Source organism: Carica papaya, chromosome 2, assembly GCF_054855325.1.
Source record: "Carica papaya isolate Zhongbai chromosome 2, ASM5485532v1, whole genome shotgun sequence".
Taxonomy (NCBI): Eukaryota; Viridiplantae; Streptophyta; class Magnoliopsida; order Brassicales; family Caricaceae; genus Carica; species Carica papaya.
In genome coordinates, this window is record NC_142310.1 from 13,219,714 (window position 1) to 13,241,676 (window position 21,963).

The window sequence follows — 21,963 nt, forward strand, 5'->3', positions numbered from 1 at the left end:
AAGATTTTTCTCTAAGACAATCTTGTAATTATGTCAGATTGAAATTATGACTCTATAATTCAATAATTGATATTTTTCTTTCAATAATGGATAATAGAATGTCAGCAAAATGTGTGAGTTTAAGACAAAAAATATGTTATATTTTTAAATTTCTAATTGTTAGATTAAATAAGTTAATATTTGTAACGGCCCCGTAAATTTAGATGAAATGTATGTATTAAAAATCTCAAATGCAGAAGCGTAATAAAAATTTTGATTAACATTCTTTACACAATTAACCAAAACGTACTCAAAACATGAAAGAACAAACTAACTAAAAGAGATACTCGAAATAAGAACTATAAATATAATTATGAAATCTTTAGACGTCCCCTTCGCCGTCTTCCTAAGGAACGGGTTCGGGAATAACGTCTTCCTGATCTGAAATGGTTAAATAAGGAATGAGCTACACCAGCCCAGTAAAGACATCACACTATCTCACCGCCACGGAAGTAAAGGTGGGTAGAAAACAAAAATGACCAATGGAGCATAATCTATAACAAACTCGTTTATTAACATAAAAACCTTTACTGTCCACTTATCTCGGTGAGATCCATGAAAACAACATATGAAAGCAATAACATTATCATCATCATGAAATCATATAGACTTTATAACATAACACTTACCATGCCTTTGCATTTCAATCATTAAACAACATATTTTCCTTATTTAGCAGTCTACTAGTATCTATAGGGATCCATAGGGGGTCCCTGCTACCCGTGAACCATTAACATTACAACCTGATTCCAGGGCCGTCCCCATACCCCGTCCGGTATGGGCGTCAAAACTATGAACCTCAATACCCCGTCCGGTATGAGAGACCACGTTCCCGGTAGGGTTCCCTACGGACCTGGTCCGTCCACCATCTCTCAGGATATCTAGTCAGGCTGTCCACATTTTCCACTTATCAATTTACATAACCTTTTTGCCTTTTTCTTTAATCTCAATAATCCAATCATACAAAACATATAAACCAGTAATTGACACCAAATAAGATAATACAACACCCGGTTTACCATAATACAAACCATAATAAAAGAAACCATAGTTCATGCATACGAGACCATAACATAATTACATCAAGCATCATGCTGCATTTAATACTGGAAATTAGATCAAACAATAACATACCAACACTGTATCAGACTCGGGCTCCATTGGTACCCTTAATCAATTATACATATATAAAGTCACAAAGTGCAATTTAATTATTTATTTAGCTTTAATACCGTGATAGAAAACAGAGTGAGGGGTCCTTACTTGTTTCGGGGTCTGAATTCGACTCTACAGTGCGCATATAGGCTGTCCCTAATTTTCTTGAATTTTTTCTCAGAAAACTGAAAACAGAGTGAGGGGCCCCTTTCGACCAATATCGAAATTCCAGCACGGTGGCTTCGCCGCTTTCGGCGGCGATCTGCCTCGGGTTGGCCGTTTTCGGCCGAATTCGGCCACACTTGCATCGGTCCCTGCGATAAAACAGCCCTAGGGCCCTCAGTGAGCCAAAAAATTACGAAAAATTGAGACTTACCGACAGCGGTGCTTTCGGGTGCGGTGGCTCCTCCGGCGTGAGTTGCGTTTTGATGTTTGGCTCTGATCAACCTGTAGAGAAAAGAACGGTGATCACAGTGGTATAAAATTTACATCGAACGGAGGCCGGGAAGGGCCTCATCAGTGGTAAAAACATAGGGGGTCGCGGCGGCGGCGCCGGACTTCGGCTTGGTTTTTCAGCCGTTTGGCTAGTGATTTGGCTCCGGTTTGGCCATAGGCAGACTCAACATAAAAAAACGAGCCAATGGGAGAAAATTTACCTCGATTAGCGGTCGAAAACCTCTTCGGTGCAGCGGCGGGTGGCGGCAGCCGGCTCCTCCGGCATCTGGTTCTTCTTCTCCGGCAAGGAACTAGCGGCTAGGGTTTTGTGGTCAGGTGTGGGTGGGGTTATTTATACCCTTTGCCTTTTAATCTCAACCGCGCATCAAGATTAATCTGAACCGTCCGATCGCGATTTAATTGGGATTAAATCTGGGCCGTCCATCGCGATGCAATCTGGGCCGTCCGTGCACACGTTTGATCTAGGCCGTCCGTGCGCGCGGGAACGGATCTAGACCGTCCGATCGCGCGCACGCGGATCGCCCACGTGGCCCATCCCGTGTCATCGTTTTCTTGCCATGCGGCATGTCCTGGTTTGCCGGGGTTGCTGACATGGCTGCTGACATGGCACAACTTTTTTAAATTGCGTTTTAACCCCCGGTTTTTTATTTTCTTTTCAAAAACACCTCCAGAATCTAAATTTTCACCCATTTTTTCCAAAATCAATTTCAATTAAATCCAAAAAATATTTTTACCTAATTTTATCATTATTTTTATTTTTATTTTAATTAAATTAAATTAAATTAAATTAAATTAACTTAATAAAAATCTAAAAAATTCAAATACAAAAAAAAAATAAAAAAAATAAGAAAAAAATTAAATTACTTGGGTGTTACAATATTTACCATTTATTTCTATTTAAAATCAACGATTGTAATTACATTTGTACGATCTAATGGTTATAGTTATGAAAAGTATAGTATCTTAAACTATATTATAAAATTTTTCTTAATGACAATCTTGTAAGTAGCACTAGTTACAAAAATGGTTTATAATTTATCCACAAATTCTAACTGTTAAATTAAAACTATGACTTTATAATCTAATGACTTAAGATAATAAAATATTAGCAAAAATGTGTGGGTTTTTTATAAAAAATACTTTATATTTTTAAATTTATAATTATTAGATTAAATAAGTTAATATTTATCGTTCATTTTATTTCAAAATCAATGAATGTAATTTCACTTATACGATCTAATTGTTATAATTATGAAAAGCACAATATCTTAAACTATATTACATGATTTTTCTCTATAACAAATGTTGTAAGTAACACTAGTTACAAAAAAAGTTTATATTTATTCACAAATTTTGACTATTAGATTGAGATTTTGACTTCATAATCCAATTCCTAATATTTTTCTTTCATAATTGAATGTAAGCAAAATATGTGAATTTCTTATAAAAAACACTTTATATTTTTAAATTTATAATTATTAGATTAAGTAGGTTAATATTTACCACTCATTTTTATTTAAAATCTACAATTGTGATTTTACATATACCATCTAATGGTTGTAGTTGTGAAAAGCACAAAATCTTAACCTATAGAACAAAATTTTTCTTTATTATAATTTTGTAAGTAACACTAAAAAAAGACTATATCTATCCATAAATTCTTATTGTTAATTGAAATTATGATTTCATAATCCGATTAATTTTTTTAATTAGTGAATAATAGAACATCAAAATATTTGAGTTTCTAATTAAAAAATATTTTAGATTTTCAAATTTCTAATTAGAATATATTTTTATTTTTATTTTTTTTTTTACTATCATAATAAATAATTGTTGAATCAGAATTTGAATTGGAAACAAAAAATTCAAAAATTTAAAATCCTGATTTTAAAAATCAAGAATTCAATCAATATGAAACATAATTCATTAATATGTAATTTTAAGAAAAAATTTGCTAAAATTTAAATATTAAAAAAAATATATTAGTATTTATCTTATTTTTCTTTAAAATTCGTTCTTTACCACAAATTAAGTGAAAAAAAATTGATTTTTTCTATTTTTTATTTTGTTAGTTTACATTGATTTTTATAATAAAATAATAGATGATTTTTATTCAAAATCAACGATTGTGATTTTACTTATACAATCTAATGGTTGTAGTTATTAAAAAGACAATATTTTAAACTATATTATAAAACTTTCCTTTAATACAATCTTATAAGTATCGTCAGTTATAAAAATGATATTTATCTATCAAAATTATAAATTTTAGACTGAAATTATAACTTTATAACTCAATGACTAATATTTTTCTTTCAATTTTAATGGATAAATAATTGTTAGCGAAATGTGTAGTTTTTGATCATATTGTTTGATTTTGAATTGCGCATCAAAGAATTTAATTTCTAGCTTTTGGATGGACTTAATGAGAAATTAGAAAATGTTGGAAGTTATAGTCCCCAAGTTATAAATATGAGCATTTTTATCTAAAATCCCATCATTAGCAAGAGGGAGAGTGTTATACTCGATCCCGAAATTTGGATCAAGATTAATTTTAACATTAAAAAAAGTATAAAAATCTATTTTTAAAATTAATAAATTTTAATTTAATGTGAAAATATGAAAAAAATAGGTTGAGGATGAAATTAAAAATAAATTCGAAAAAAATGAGTGAAAATTTGAGTTCGGAGTGTATTTTTGAAAGAACAATTAGAAACTGTGAGTCAGAACGTAGTTAAGAAAAATTTTGCCACATAGGACCGTCCAGTGAGCAGTCTCGACGAACCAAAATGCACCGTGTGGCAAGGTGTACTGACTCAGTGCCACGTGCCCCACGATCAGACGACCCAGAAGCATTCCCACGCGAGTGGATGGTCTAGATCCGTTCCCTCCTCAAGCGCGATCGGAAGGTTGTGATCAAACACGATGAATGGTCAAAATTCGTTTCTCTTTTAAACGCGATCGGACATTTGAAATTAAATCGCGATGAACGGTCCATATTCATTTTTTCTTTAAATGTGATCGGACGGTCAAGATCAAATGTGATGAACGATCGAGATTAACGCAAGATGAGTATAAATATTTTGCATCACACTGAACCCAAACCTTAGCCACCAGCCTCCCGCCAGAGAAGAAGAACCAGTCGCCATAGAAGGGAGTCGACCGCCGATCGCCGACGCACTGCAGCCATCTTCAACTGCCAAAAAAGGTAAAAATTTTCCTATCCACTTGAAATTTTATTTCGAGCACCCTGTAACACCCTAAATTAATTTTTTGAAATTTAAGATTTAATTATAAATACAATTTCTTAATTTTTCAATTTTTTAATTTTAATTTAGAGTAAAAATGAAGTAAAATTGATGAGGATTAAATCGAAAATAATTTTGAAAAAAAAAGAGTGAAAATTTGGGTTCTGGGGGTATTATTGAAAGAAAAATCAGAAACCAGGGGTCAAAATATAATTTAGAGAAGTTTCGCCACATCAAATGCCCGGTCAGCAGACCCGATGAATCAAGACGTGCCACGTGGCAGCGGAAGCTGATGCAAGCCACGCGGGCGATCTGCGTGCCCATGATCGAACGGAGCAGGTCCGTTCCAGCGCGCACAGACGCCCCAGATGCGTTTCCTCCCCAAACGCGATCGGACGGTCAGATATGAACGCTATCGGACGGTCCAGATTAGATCGTGATGGACAGCCTAGATTGGATCGCGATGAATGGCCTAGATTCACTCCTTATTTAATCGCGATCGGACGGTCCAAATCAAATGCGATGAACGGCCCAGATAAAAAACAGACGGATATAAATAAATACCATCCACACCAAACCCTAACCCTAGCCGTCAGACCCCCTCGCCGGAGAAGAAGACCTGGCCGCCAAGAAGGAGACCGCCGCCACCCACCGCCACACTGGAGCCCTTTCCGACCACCAAAAAAGGTAAAAATTTTCCATTTTACTTGGAATTTAATTTTAAACACACTCATAGCCAAATCAGAGCAAAAGAACTAGCCAATTGGCCGAAAAACTGGGGGAAAGTCCCGCGGCACCGCCACAGAGAATTTTCACAAAACGCCTCTGACGAGGCCCTTCCCAATTCCTGTTATGCGTGATTTTTTCCCCGTTGTGATCACTGTTTCCTTCTCTACAGGTTGACCAAAACAATACACCCAACCACAACGTGAGCCGGAGGAGTCGCCGCACCGGAGAGGCCCGCCGCTGGTGAGTTTTAGTTTTTTATTTTTTTTTGGGCCAACCGAGGCCCCTTAACATGTTTTCTTGCGGGGATCAATGTGAAATCGGCCGAAAATAGTCGACCTGAGGTAGACAGCCGCCGCTTGCGGCAGTGACGTCGTCGGAGCACGGCGGAGCTGCCGTGCCAGAATTCTTAAATTGGCCAAAATGGACCATGAGACTGATTTTGGGTTTGTTTGGGACATTTGTAGGTAATTATAGCGCATTTTGATTCCCAAAAGAAAATTCAGGGAACCTGGGAATCGCCTATAGGTGTAATGAATAACTTAGCTTTCCAGGCACCAAATTGAGTAAGAATCATTCACCCTATTATTTGTTATAAAATTGAAGTATAATTAATAATAAATACGATATTTTGTATAATTTAGAAAATGTTCATGACTAACTACGGATTGCTAATGGAGCCAGAACTGGAAACTATTCCCTATTGATTTTTGTTGATTGTTTTTACAGTTCAAATGCATAATAGTACTTTATTGATTTATTTTATAGTTTTTAATGCATGTATTATTATTTTACATGTTTATGGTTGAATTGAAAAAGTGGAGGTTAAAGGTAAACAGAAAACATATGTGATTAAGTGACTGGATGAAACGATAGCCTTACTGGATATCTTGGGAGATGGTGGATGGACCGGGTACACAGGGAACCCTACCGTAAATGTGTCTCATACTGGATGGGGTACGGAGACTTGGTAACTTGGTGCTCATACCGGACGGGGTATGGGGATGACCCACTTCACCTTCATACCGGACGGAGTATTGAGATTTGGTAATTTGACACTCATACTGGACGGGGTATGGAGATGACCCGAAATTGAGAATGTTAAAGAAAAAGGTTCACGTGTAACAGAGACATACCTGTGAACCCCCATGGATACCAGCAGGCTGGTGGAAAAAGGGGCAATTATTGTTTGATGATTTGAATATGAAAGTATGATGTGTGCTATATTGCCAATTATATACAGAATCATGATATATATATAATGTTATTGTTTCTATAGGTTGTTTTCTATAAATCCCACTACGGTAAGTGGACCGTAAATAGTTTTATTATTGATAAATGAATTTGCTTAATTTAGTGCTCCATTAGTTCTTTTTTATTTTTCTACCAACCTTCATTTCTGTGTCGGTGATATAGTGTGATATTCTTACTGGGCTACTGTACCTTATCCCTTATTTAACCATTTTAGATCAAGAATACCAGAATCCAGAGCCCGATCCGCAAGAGGGATGTGAGTAGAATGCTAGTTTTCTTTATTTTCCGTTCATTTCCTGAATTCCAGAATGGTACTTTAAGTTATTGTGTAAGAAATGTAAACCTTATTTCGCTTTCGCCATTTAATTTTTATTTATTTCCTTGAATATTTCTGGGGTTGTTACAGTTAGTATCAGAGCCGCGTTCCTCGGACCCGTTCTTTACACAAAACCCTTAAGAAACACCAAAAATAATGAATTTTCACTCAACATTTCCTTGTGAAATACCGGTACAGATAGATGAGGAAAAGAAGACCCCCACTAAACCGAGCAGCCTGGGGGGGTTCGCTTAGAGAGGATGTTGACCGGTTATATTAAATGGTGGAAAGACTTATTGCTGCCCAGCAGGCCCGAAATGAAAGGAGGGAGCTAACTGACCCTCCCCAGTTGCCATAAGTTGAGCCACCCCTGTAGTTGAAAGATCCCGAGCCACCCTGTTATGACCCTATTTCTCTATAGTACCACCTAGTACCACCACAGTATGATTCGATGCCCTAGCCACCGCGTCATCCGGCACCACTATAGTACAATCCGGTGCCTCCATCGTATCATCAAGTACCATTGCAGGGTCATCAAGTCCATCCTCAACCCAACCTAGTCCCTCATCCACGGGACCCAGCTCCTCTCATGATGGACCCAGGCTACATAAAAATGCATAAAAAACTAAATCCTTATACTTTTGCAGGGAGATCCTTTTTGAAGAGGACGAGTTTTAGTTATCGGAGAGAGAGAAAGCCTCCAAGACCCTTGGGGTGATCCCCGAATAGAAGGTCATCCTTGCTACATACATGCTAATGGGAGACGCAGACCACTGTAGGCAACTCAAGCAGGTCACCCTGCCCTTTTTAGTTACTTGGGAACATTTCCTGACGGCCTTTCATGCAGAGTACCTCCCAGAGTATCTTCAAGATCTGAAAGAGGTGGAGTTTGTACACTTGGTGCAGGGGGACATAACTGTATTATTATATGCTCACAAGTTCCTAGAGTTGGGTCGATATTTTCCCGAGAGCATGATGGACGAAGGCAAGAAGGCTAGAAGGTTTGAGTGGAACCTCCGTCCTGAGATTAGACAGTAGTTGTTTGTGCTCGAGCTCAACACTTATTCGGCTGTTCTGGCCAAGGCACAATTAGCTGAGAGGAGCCTTCGCACCTTCCCTCAAGTAGCAGGGACCCTCAGACTCTCAGTTCCACACCGCAGATCAGCACCTACTGCACATGTTCAACAGAATAAGAGACCCAGGCTTATGATTAAGGCTCCCTCTCAGGTTCCACCAGCAGGACGTGGCAAGATCTGTCAGCATTGTGGCAAGGATCATGAGCGACCGACCCTGCTATCGCCTCAACAACACCTGCTGTATATGTGGTAGTGCCCAACATTTTGCGAGGGAGTGCCCGAGGACCAAAACTATGTTAGACCTCCGGTTCAGGGCAGAGCTTATAATCTCACACAGCAAGATACAGAAACCAACCCAGCCATAGTACATGGTATATACACTATCTGTAATCATCTTACTAATTTTTTGATTGATACTGGTGCATCGCATTCATTTGTTTCACATGTTTTTACATCAAAATTAAATGTACTGCTAAAAAAACTTGATTTTGTGTTGTTCATATCTACCGCTAGAAGTAGGACACTACTGGGAGAGGTTGTATACAAGGCCTGTGTCATAAATATAGCAGATGGAAAATTGAGTGTAAACATAATAAAAATTGACACGGGGGACTTTGATGTAATCTTAGAAATGAACTCGCTAGCGGTGTATCACGCCACTGTAGACTATTTTAGTAAGAAGGTTGTAAACCCTCCTAATGAGGAGTGATTTACAAATTAATAAAATCGTTTAACATTTTTTTCCTTCATGGCAAATTTTCTTATTATCGAGTGCTTTAACCCAGCTGTTTTCTTTAACTATGCAAACCCAAGAAAAAAATTTATATTTAAGAGATTCTAGTAGTCCGAGACTTTCCAGATGAACTACTTGGACTGTTAGTGGAAAGAGAGGTCAAATTCACCATAGACCTTTAGTCAGACACCCAGCCTATTTCGGTTGCTCCTTACTGCATGAGCTGCGTTGAGATGGAGGAACTGAGGAAACAGATTACTGAACTGTAGGAAGGTGGATTCATCCGACATAGTGTGTCCTCTTGGGGTGCCAAAGTCATATTTGCAAGAAAGACTGATGGGACGTTGAGGTTATATATTGATAACACAGGTCTGAATAGGGTCATGATCAAGAACAAGTATCCCCTCCCCAAGATTGACGACCTCTTTGATTAGTTACAGGGTGCCCAGGTCTTCTCTAAAATAGACCTGCGTTCAGGTTACCATCAGGTAAAAATCAGGGCAGAAGACATCCCCAAGATAGCCTTTCGAACCAGGTACTAACATTATGAGTTCCTGGTCATGCCATTTGGACTAACCGACGCTCCAGTCATCTTCATGGACTTGATGAACAATGTTTTCAGACAATTTCTGAATTAATTTGTTATTGTATTCATCGATAACATCTTGGTTTATTCAAAAAGTATAGAGGAACACGCTCACTATCTAACTCAAGTTTTGTAGGTTCTTAGAGAAAATAAGTTGTATGCAAAGTTGAGTAAGTATGGGTTCTGGCTTAAGCAGACTACCTTCTTAGGACACATTATATCAAAGGATGAAGAATCAGTGATCTCTGAAAAGGTGAAAGCAGTGCTCGGCTGGAAAAAATTAACATCGGTTAAGGAGATCCGTAACTTTCTGTGGATGACAGGTTATTATCGCAGGTTTGTGAAAGAGTTTTCTAGTCTAGTTGCTCCTCTGACTCGGTTCACAAAGAAAAATGTCAAGTTTGAGTGAGACGAGAACTGTGAAAGAAGTTTTTTAAAACTAAAGATGCAGCTGACTACTACACCTGTGTTGGCCTTGCCAAGTGGATCGGGTGGATATACAGTTTACAGTGATGCCTCATACCTAGGTTTTGGTTGTGTTTTAATGCAGTATGTGAAAGTCATAGCTTATGGGTCTAGATAGTTGAAGAGTCATGAGAAAAACTATATCACCCATGACTTAGAGCTTGCCGCAATCATATACACCTTGAAGACTTGACGCCATTATTTGTATGGGGAGACCTTTCAGATCTATACTGATCACAAGAGTTTGAAATACATATTCACTCAAAACGATCTCAACATGCGTCAAAGAAGTTGGATAGAACTTCTCAAGGACTATGATTTCGACATCTTGTATCACTTGGGTAAGGGCAACGTGGTAGTCGACGCGTTCAGCAGGAAAAGTGCAGGTACATTAACCCATTTGATGGTTTCAGAATGCATGCAGATAGGGGCCGCACAGCAGGTACAACTTCAGGACCTGAAGAGAGTCACATGTTTGGGCCACCTGACTGTTCAGCCTGAGTTAATCCAGAGAATAAAGAAAGCTCAGTCTGCCGACTCCACCCTAGCAGTCATCAAGAAAGATGCAAAATAGAGAGTTAACCCAGACTTTTGAGTCTCCACCGATGGGTTGGTCAAATTCCAGGACAGAGTGTGTGTTTCAAGTGACAGTGAGTTAAAAATGGGCATTATGATAGAGGCCCATAGCTCAAAGTTTTTCATACATCCTGGAAGCACTAAGATGTATCAAAGTATGCGACTTCGATTTTGCTGGAATGAGATGAAAAGAGATATAGCTAACTTTGTTTTTAAGTATTTGGTATGTCAGCAGGTCAAGGCACAACATCAATGCCCAGGTGGGCTACTTCAACCATTACCAATCTCGGAGTGGAAGTGGGAACATATCACCATGGACTTCGTGATCGGATTACCTAAAGCATGCTCAGGATATGATGCTATCTGGGTAATTGTTGACCAACTTACCAAGTCTTTCCACTTCTTGGCCATCGGGATGACCGATTCCTTGGACAGGTTAGCAAGAATATATATCTGGAAAGTAGTCAGATTATATGGAGTGCTAGTGATAGTAGTGCCTGACAGGGACTCCAGGTTCACTTCTCGATTTTGGTCTAGCCTTCAGTAAGCCATGTGAACGAAACTGTCCTTTAGTACTGCATTCCACCCTCAGACCGATGGGCAGTCAGAAAGGACAATCCGTACACTTGAGGATATGCTCCAAGCTTGTGTTCTTGAATTTGGGGGCCATTGGGATGACCATCTATCCCCAGTTGGTTGATTAAGAGTGAAAGAGACAAATTTGATGGACCAAATTTCTTTTAAGGGGGGTAGAGTTGTAACACCCTAAATTAATTGTTTGTAAATTAGGATTTAATTATAAATATAATTTCTTAATTTTTATATTTTTTAATTTTAATTTAGAATAAAAATGAAGTAAAATTGATGGAGGATTAAATTGAAAATAATTTTGGGAAAAAAGGGTGAATATTTGGGTTCTCGGAGTATTTTTAAAAGAAAAATCAGAAATCAGGGATCAAAATAAAATTTAGAGAAGTTTCGCTACGTTAGACACCCGGTTAGCAGACCTAATGAATCAGGACACGCCGCGTGGCAGCGAACGTTGACACAGTGCCACGCGGACGATCAGCGTGCCTGTGATCAAATGGCCCAGATCTGTTCCCGCGCACACGGACGACCCAGTTGCGTTCCCTCTCCAAACGCGATCGAACAGTCAGATTTGAATGCGATTGGATAGTGCATATTAGATTGCGATGGACTGCCCAGATTGGATCGCGATCAACGGTCCAGATTCACTCTCTATTTAATCGCGATCGGACGGTACAGATCAAACGCGATGGATGACCCAGATAAAAAATAGACAGATATAAATAACCCCCATCCACACCAAACCCTAACCTTAGCCGCCAGACCCCCTCGCCGGAGAAGAAGACCTAATTGCCGGGAAAGAGACCGCCGGTGCACCAGAGCCTTTTTCGACCGCAAAAAAGGTAAAAATTTCCCTTGTTGCTCGGAATTCAATTTTAAACACAGTCATGGCAAAATTAAAGAAAAAGGACCAGCTGATTGGCCAAAAATTTGGGCAAAGCCCGGCGCCACCGCCACTGGGAATTTTCACAAAACGCCTCCGATGAGGCTTTTCTCGATTCCTATTCTACGTGATTTTTCTACTGTTGTGATTACCGTTTCTTTCTCTACAGGTTGACTGGAATAAAACACTCAACTGCAATGTGAGCTGAAGAGCCGTCGCACCAAAGAGTCCCGCTACTGGTGAGTTTTAGTTTTTTTATATTTTTTTGACCAACCGAGGCTCTTTAACATGTTTTCTTGTAGGGATTGATGTTGAAATCGGTTGAATCTGGCCAAAAATAGCCGACTCGATGCGGACCGCTGACGCCCGCAGTGGCACCGTCATCAGAGCACGGTGGAGCCGAATGCTGGAATTCTAAAATTTGCCAAAATGGACCCTGATACTGATTTTGGGTTTGTTTGAGACATTTGTAGGTACTTATACCGTGTTTTGATTCCCGAAGGAAAATTCAGGGAACTCGGGAACCTCCTGCAAGTGCAGTGAACAGCTTAGTTTTTCAGGCACCAAATTGAGTAAGAATCCATCACCCTATTCTCTATTATAGAATTGAAATCTAATTAACAATAAATACATTATTTTATACAATTTAAAAAATATTCATGATTAATTACATATTGCTAATGGAGCCATAACCAGAAACTATTCTCTATTAATTTATATTGATTGTTTTTACAGTTTAAATGCATGATAGTGCCTTATTGATTTATTTTATAGCTTTGAATGCATGTATTGTTATTTTATGTGTTTACGGTTGAATTAGAAAAGTGGAGGTTACAGGTAAATGGAAAACTTATGTGATTAAGTGACTGAAAGAAACGACAATCTTATTGGACATCCTGGAATATGGTGGACGGACCGGGTACACAAGTAACCCTACCGTGAATGTGTCTCATACTGAACGGGGTATGGAGACTTGATAACTTGGCGATTATACCGGACGGGGTATGGGGACGACCCGCTTCACCCTCATACCGGACGAGGTATTGAGGTTTGGTAATTTGGTGTTCATACCGGACGGGGTATGGGGATGGTCCGAAATTGAGAATGTTAAAGGAAAAGGTTCACGCATAGCAGGGACATTCCTATGAACCTCCATGGATATCAGCAGGTTGGTAGAAAAAGGTGCAATTGTTGTTTGATGATTTGAATATAAAAGTATGATATGTGTTATATTGCCAATTACATACGGAATCATAATATACATAATATTATTATTTCTATAGGTTGTTTTCTATAAATATCACTAGGGTAAGTGGACAGTAAATAGTTTTATTATTGATAAATGAATTTGCTTAATTTAGTACTCCATTAGTTTTTTTTTTATTTTTCTACCAATCTTCATTTTTGGGTCAATGATATAGTGTGATATTCTTACTGGGCTAGTGTACCTCATCCCTTATTTAATTATTTTAGATCAAGAGCACCAAGATCCAGAGCCCAATCCATAAGATAATTGCGAGTAGAATGCTAGTTTTCTTTATTTTTCGTTCATTTCTTCATTTATTATATTTCTTTCAAAATGGTGAATTCCGGAATGCTAATTGGTACTTTAAGTTTTTGTGTAAGGAATGTAACCCTTGAACATTTATTTCGCTTCCGCACTTTAATTTTGTCAGAGAAGGAAGCCAACCGTTGATCGCCGCCGCATTGGAGTCACCTCTGACCACCAAAAAAAGTAAAAATTTTTCTATCCCCTTGGAATTTAATTTTGAGCACCTCGATGGGCAAATCAGAGCAAAAGGAACGGTGGATGAACCGAAAATCGCAGACAAAACCCGCAACTGCCTCCAATGAGCCCCTTTTCGTTTTTCATTTTGTGCGATTTTTCTACCGTTGTGTTCACAATTCTGTTTTTCACATGTTAACTGAAGAAAAATGCCCACCCGCGAAGGTGAGCCAAAGGAGCTACCGCACCGAAAAATCCCACCACCAGTATGTTTCCATTTTTTTGATTTTTTTTGGGCCAATCGAGGCCTCCTAACGTGTTTTTTCGCATAGATGAGTATAAAACCAGCCGTAACCGACCAAAACTGGTCAAAAACGGCTAGGCTGAGGCAAACTGCCATCGTGGGCGGCGTCGCCATCTCCGGAGCATGGTGGTGCCACTGTGCCGGAACCCTGAAATTGGTCTAGAAAAGGATTTTTAACACTAATTTTAGGTTTTTGCCGTATTTTTAGGTACGTAAAGCATATTTTAATCTTTGCAGAAAAATTCAGGAAACCCGAAGACCGCCAGTAGGCGCAGTAGAAAGTTCAGTATTTCAGACACCGATTTAAGTAAGAATCCATCACCTTATTTTCTGTTATAGAATTGAAGTTTAATAATCGATAATATAATATTTGTGTAATTTAGAAAACTTTGAGAATAATTACATATTACTAATGGAGCCGGAACCATTTAGTTATTTATTTGTTTGTCCTGTGTAACTGATTATTTATTTTTACAGCTTTAAATATATGAGAATATACTGGAATGATTAAATGATTCAGTTGTTCTTCCTTGATGTATATTTATTGATTGTCTTTCATGATTTACAGTTAATTTATGAAATTGAAAATTAATATGCAAATGGAAAATTATTTGATCATGTGAATTAATAAATAATAATCTTACTAGATATCCTAAGAGATTGTGGACGTATCGGGTACATTAGGGAACCCTACCGTGAATGTTGTCTCATACCAGACGGGGTATCGAGGAATGATATTTTTGGCGCTCATACTGGACGGAGTATGGGGACGGTCCGATTCACCCTCATACCGAACAGGGTATTGAGGGATTGTATTTTTGCCGCTCATACCAGATGGGATATGGAGACGACCGATTAGTTGACAATGTTGGATATTAGTTCACGCGTAGTAGGACATCTCTATGGACCCCAGGGATACCATTTAACAAATAAAGAAGAAAAATTGTTGTTCTTGCTCACTTGAATATAAGATTAGAATGTTATTTTGTTTTTATAGGTTGATTTTAGAAATCTCGCAATGGTAATATACGCAATAAATAATTTTTCTTATGATAAATGAATTTACTTAAATCAAAAGCTCCATTGGTTTTTTTTATGATTTTTACCAACCTTCAGCTTTTGTATCGGTGAGTAGTGTGATATTCTTACTGGACTAGTGTAGCTTACTCTTTCATTGACTATTTCATATCAAGAAGACCAAGATCCAGATTCTAATCAATAAGAGGTTTGTGAATAGTTCACCACCCGGACTCCATTCAAAAGCTAGTGAAGGTCGTCCTAAAATGTTCAGTATATTGTCTTTTATTTATTTTTTTTTATTTTCGTTTGTTTTTTTAGAAGAGACATTTTCATAGCTCTATTGGGCATTCTAAATTATTGTAAACCCTAAACTCTATTATTTCACTTCCGCATTTAATTTATGAATTTATTTATTTTTAAGTTCCGGGTCTTTACAGAGAGGGAAAAATTTCTAAAGAAAAGTTGGATAGAAAATTCTATCTTGAAGATCTTCTATTTATCAATTTAGAAGGCCAAAATTTTCTTTAAAACAATCTTGTAAGTAAAGCCAGTTACAAAAAGAGTATATATCTATTCAAAAATTCCAACTGTTAGATTGAAATTATGACTATAATCCAACTGCTGATACTTTTCTTCAATTTGAATGGATAATAAAATATCTGCAAAATGTGTGAGTTTATGATAAAAAACACATTATATTTTTAAATTTTTAAATACTAGATTAAATTGGTTAATATTTACCATTCATTTTTGTTCAAAATCAACAATTGTGATTTTACTTATACGATCTAATAATTGTAATTATGAAAAACATAGTATCTCAAACTATATTACAAGATTTTTCTCTATGACAATCTTGTAAGTAGTGTCAATTAAAAAAAAATTATATCTATCCACAAATTTTGACTATTAGATTGAAATTATAACTCTATAATTCAATGATTTAAGATAATAAAATATCAGTAAAATGTGTGGATTTCCGATCAAAAATATTTTATATTTTTAAATTTATAATTATTAGATTAAATAAATTAATATTTACCATTTATTTTATTTCAAAATCAATGATTATGATTTCATTTATACGATCTACTTGTTGTAGTTATGAAAAGCATAGCATCTTAAACTATATTATATGATTTTTTTTCAATAATGGATAAAAGAATGTTAGTAAAATGTGTGGGTTTCTAATAAAAAACATTTTATATTTTTAAATTTATAATTATTAGATTAATAAGTTAATATTTACCATTCATTTTTATTCAAAATCAGATTGTGAGTAATGCCAGTTATAAAAAAAAGTTTATATTTATCCACAAATTTGGACTATTAGATTGAAATTATGACTTCATAATCCAATAACTGATATTTTTCTTTCAATAATAGATACTAGAATATTAATAAAATATGTGGGTTTCTAATAAAAAAAATATTTTATATTTTTAAATTTATAACTATTAGATTAAATAAGTTAATATTTACCATTCATTTTTATTCAAAATCAACCATTGTTATTTCACTTACACAACCTAATAGTTGTAGTTATGAAAAGCACAAAATCTTAATCTATTATACAAAATTTTTCTTTAGTATAATTTTGTAAGCAACGCCAGTTACAAAAAGAATATATATCTATTCATAAATTCTTACTATTCGATTGAAATTATGATTTCATAATCTGACTAATATTTTTCTTTCAATTTTAATGGATAATAGAACATCATTAAAATATGTAGATTTCTGATAAAAAATATTTTATATTTTTAAATTTTTAATTAGAATATATTTTTATTTTTATTTTTAACTATCATAATACATAATTGTTGAATCAGAATTTGAATTGGAAATAAAGAATTGAAAATTTTAAAATCCTGATTTTAAAAATCAAGAATTCAATCAATATGAAACAAAATTCATTAATATGTAATTTTAAGAAAAAAAATTGCCAAAATTTAAATATTAAAATTATATTAGTATTTATCTTATTTTTCTTGAAAATTCGTTCTTTAACAAAAATTAGTTGAAAATTTTGATTTTTTCTATTTTTTATTTTGTTGGTTTACACTGATTTCCATAATAAAATAATAACAGATTTTTATTAAAAATTAACGATTGTGATTTTACTTATACGATCTAATAGTTGTAATTATTAAAAGCACAATATCATAAACTATATTATAAAACTTTCATTTAATACAATTTTATAAGTAACATCAGTTACAAAAAGGGTATTTATCTGTACAAATTATGAACTTTATATTGAAATTATAACTTTATTATTCAATGACTAATATTTTTCTTTCAATTTTAATGAATAATAAAATGTCAGCAAAATGTGTAGTTTTTTATCACATTGATTGATTTTAGGTTCCATATAAAAAAATTTAATTTCTAACTTTATGATAGGTTTTATTAGAAATTAGGAAATGTAGGAAGTTATAGTTCACAAGTTATAAATATGAGTATTCTTATCTAAAATTCCATCATTAGTAAGAGGAAGAGAGAGAGATTTCTAAAGAAAAGTTGGATAGAAAATTCGATCTTGAAGATCTTCTATTTGTCAACTTACATGACCAAAATGCTTCTTTAGAACAATCTTGTAGGTAATTCTAGTTACAAAAATGGTCTACATCTATCTACAAATTTTGGTAGTTAGATTGAAATTATGACTCTATAATCTAACTGTCTATATTTTTTTTTTCAATTTTAATGGATAATAAAATGCTAGCAAAATGTGTTAGTTTTTGATAAAAAATACGGTATATTTTTAAATTTCTAATTATTAAATTAAATAAGTTAATATTTATTATTTATTTTTATTCAAAATCAACGATTGTAATTTCTCTTGTATGATCTAATAATTGTGGCTATGAAAATCATATTATCTTAAACTATATTACAAGATTTTTCTCTCTGACAATCTTGTACAAACCACTAGTTACAAAAAAGATTGAAGATAATAAAATGTTAGATTTTAACTGTTTGATTGAAATTATGACTCTGTAATCCAATGATTGAAGATAATAAAATGTCAGCAAAATGAGTGAGTTTCTAATAAAAAATATTTTATATTTTTAAATTTATAATTATTAGATTAAATAAGTTAATATTTATTATTCATTTTTATTTAAAATCAATGATTTTGATTTCACTTATACGGTCTAATGGTTGTAATTATAAAAAATAATTTCTTAACCTATAAACACTAGTTACAAAAAGAGTATATATATCCATAAATTCTTACTTTTATATGACTTTATAATTAAACAGATATTTTTCTTTCAATTTTAATGGACAATAGAACATCATCAAAATGTGTGAGTTTTTAATAAAAGACACTTTACATTTTTAAACTTTTAATTGTTAAATTAAATAAATTAATATTTATCATTTATTTTTATTCAAAATCAATTATTGTAATTGCATTAATACGATCTAATATTTATATTTATGAAAAACACAATATCTTAAACTATATCACAAAATTTTTCTCTGAGACAATCTTGTAAGTAATGTCAGTTACAAAGATGGTAAATATCTATCCATAAACTGTGACTATTAGATAGAAATTATGACTTTATAATTCAACGATTGATATTTTTCTTTCAATTTTAATGGATAATAAAGTATTAGCAAAATGTGTGAGTTTTTTATTATATTGGTTGATTTTGGATTTCACGTCAAAAAGTTTAATTTCTAACTTTATAATGGACTTCATTAGAAATTAGAAAAAAATTGAAGTTATAGTCCCCAAGTTATAAATGTGAATATTCTTATCTAAAATCCCATTATTAGCAAGAGAGAGATGGAGATTTCTAAAGAAAAGTTGGATAAAAAATTATATCTTGAAGATCTTATATTTATCAACTTATAAGACCGAAAGTCACAAGTATAATATACAACGATATTTTCTGTAAATTCATGTATATTTTTATTTCATATATTTCTCTTGATGATTTGACATATAAAATTCTTTCTTTGATGATGATGATTTTCATCCTTAAAAATTATCTTTTAGAAGTACTTTTATATAATCTCTCAAAATATTCCTACATCAACTACCACTATTGTTAATGAGAAAGCGAAACAATAATAGTGGTGAAGACCATATTGGGATCAAGAGGAGAGGGATTGGAAATGAGATGTCCATGTACCAAATTCTCACATGTTTGAAACTGAACTAAGTTTCTTGATTTTCACGTTGGGAATGATGATAAAGAATGTCAACAATTATGAGAGTGATAAAGGAGGCAAGAGAGAGATGATGATGAGTTGGTAGGGTATTGTATGTGGTGGATGTTGGCCAGAGATGGTTGTGGAGGGTGAGGTCGATGCTGGAACTATTTTGAAAGTAAAGCTAATGTTTTTCCTTTTTTTTTTTGCTACTGTTCTCCATTTTTTCTTTTCTTATTCATTGTTATCTTTATTTTTTTAATTAATTTTTTGATTTTTCATATATATTAGTTTATTATGTCTTATTTTATTAAATGACCTAATATAAGTTATTTTAATATTATTATAATTAACATAAAAATATTAAAAGTTTAAATAATTTTTAACATAAAAATTATTTATTTATTTATTTTTAATATATAATAAAAATAACTTTCCTAACGAATGCTAATTTACAATCATTTGGTGCTAATGTTGGTATTTACTAAAAAAAAATTTAAATGATGTGGCAACATTGATGACTACATGAGAGTAAATTAATAGAGAGAGAATACTTAATTCGCTTTTTAATGTATATTACCCATTTAAACAAAAGGTATTGAAATATTTTTTTTTTGGATACAAGGGAGAAAAAAGCCAAAAGAAACAATTAAAGAGTACACATTCTAAGCCAGAAGACACCAGTAAAGTCCTCCCTAAGGATACTCAAAAGCTCAGTGGGCAGCCGCTGCAGATAGTAGGATTCGAGAGAAAAAGTGAAGGTCAGGTTGGCCAGTAAATCCACACAACGATTCCCCTCACATAAACATGTTGGATTATGACGTGCCAATCTTTCGCCAACCAAGACTGAATAGCCAACACTATGTGAGAATTCGCGGTGGTGGGGATATGCTCCTTGTTGAGGGCACAGTTCAAAAGTTGAACAGTAAGGACATTATCTATTTCCAAGATCACACGATGCGACCCTAAATTTCAAGCCAGCTCAAGACCATCCTAGAGTTCGGCCTAAAGAACAATGCAAGTGCCAATATTCCTGATAACACCTGCACAAGCCGTATTGGTGCTACCCTAGAGAGCGCCATCAGTATTGATCTTAATCCAATGGTAAGGAGGCGGGGTTCAGTTGATAAGTTTTTCTACTCTACCAGTACGATGACCAGATATGATCGTCTTAATGACGGATGCTTGAAAGGTGTATTCTGTCAATCTGAAGATCTCATGTCTCAGTTCCTCTAAACTGGAAGAGCTACCCCCAAATATGAGCGCATTCTTTTATTTCTAAAAGAGTCAACAGGTAATGCCAAACACAGTTTTTCAATCCCTGAAGGATGAGCACCGCTGAACTTATTCTGTAGGTTGGCGGCGAACTAGGCATCAAAAAGAGCACTAAAGTAGGGGCAACCAACTGAGGAATGATCTTATTCTGTAGTTGAGCATTGAAGCTATTGTTTTTGAAGTAATTGAAAGACAATTATGCATGGAAGCCGAAAATAAAATTAAAATTTAATCTTAAAAATAAACTAAAATTATAAATAACAACTAATACAACCACTAAATCATTTGTTTAATGTTATAATAATAATAATATGTCTTTTCAATTAATTTGTGGTAAAGGGAAGGATTTTTAAGAAGAGTAAAATAAAATTAAAAAGCTCTCTCTCTCTCTCTCTCTCTCTCTCTCCAAGCACAAAATAATGCAAACCCCGCGATTAGATATACATCCTCCGAAGCCAAGTCGTTCACTCTAACCTACAAAATTCCAGAGCTTCTTTCCCCCATGAGTTTAAACAAGATGAGTGCAAATTTCAGGATATCTGCAACCGATCTAAACGGAGTAGATCAACCCATTTCAAAAACCCGCTGGCCTTCCAACTCCAAAGCCCAAGGACCGTCATTAACTGATTGAACTCTGGTCCTGGCAGGGAAGGCACAGGCTTGTAAGCTGGAGAAAGAATCCACCACCGGTGATGGAGGAGCAGGAGAAACCTTATTCCCATTGAGTGCAGTGATGGTCGGCTCAGTTTGGTACAAGAGCCATCGGATTGTCTCGCCATCGGTTTTGATAACCTCCTATGATAATGCAAGACGGATGAAGCTAAATCTAATGAAAATGTCAGAGAAAACTGATTAACCTAAGGAAGACTATGATTGTAGATCAGAGAATGACTGTATGATGCCATCTCAAAGAATATCATTCATATTTTTGGATACTGTTTCATTGCATTAATATTCTATCCTATTTGTTCTTTTCTTGGTTTCATGATTGGGGATATCCTAAAATAACATAATAATTATCACCATATTTTCACATCCCACCATATATTGGAAAATAGATGGAAAGGAGAACCAAGAGAACTTGGCAACTAACAAGTCCAATATAAAGATAGCACCACACTTGGACCAACCACAGCTGGCATTTAAAGGAACAATTAGGAAACAAAGTGCCACGTCATCATAAGAAAAATAAAATAAAAACATACAATCAAGAGTACTCTTAAATCTAGCTAATATTTCCTAAATTACCTATAATGTAAAATACAAAAGACTCCAGAAGCATATATATTCCAACAATACATCCTAATAATAAACCATTTCATCTTATAGCTTATTCCCATTCAGTATCAATATCACCATGCAAC

At 34.7% G+C, this 21,963-nt stretch overlaps 1 protein-coding gene across 11 annotated transcripts in view; it reads right to left on the reverse strand.

Annotated features, from left to right (window-relative positions):
* Positions 1-225: 225 nt before the first annotated feature.
* The window catches only part of LOC110817314 (thiamine biosynthetic bifunctional enzyme TH1, chloroplastic-like), a 46,785-nt gene continuing 25,047 nt past the window's right edge, over positions 226-21,963 (reverse strand). For 7 of the 11 annotated variants that reach the window (XM_088213363.1, XM_088213362.1, XM_088213364.1 and 4 more), the window contains one exon: positions 18,490-21,394. In XM_088213363.1, coding sequence (XP_088069489.1) covers positions 21,164-21,394 — 231 coding nt within the window. In that variant the 3' untranslated portion in view covers positions 18,490-21,163. Of the gene's footprint in view, positions 930-18,489; positions 21,426-21,753; position 21,963 lie in introns of those variants that run through there. The other 4 variants (XR_015817008.1, XM_088213361.1, XR_015817009.1 and 1 more) reach the window with 4 other exon arrangements.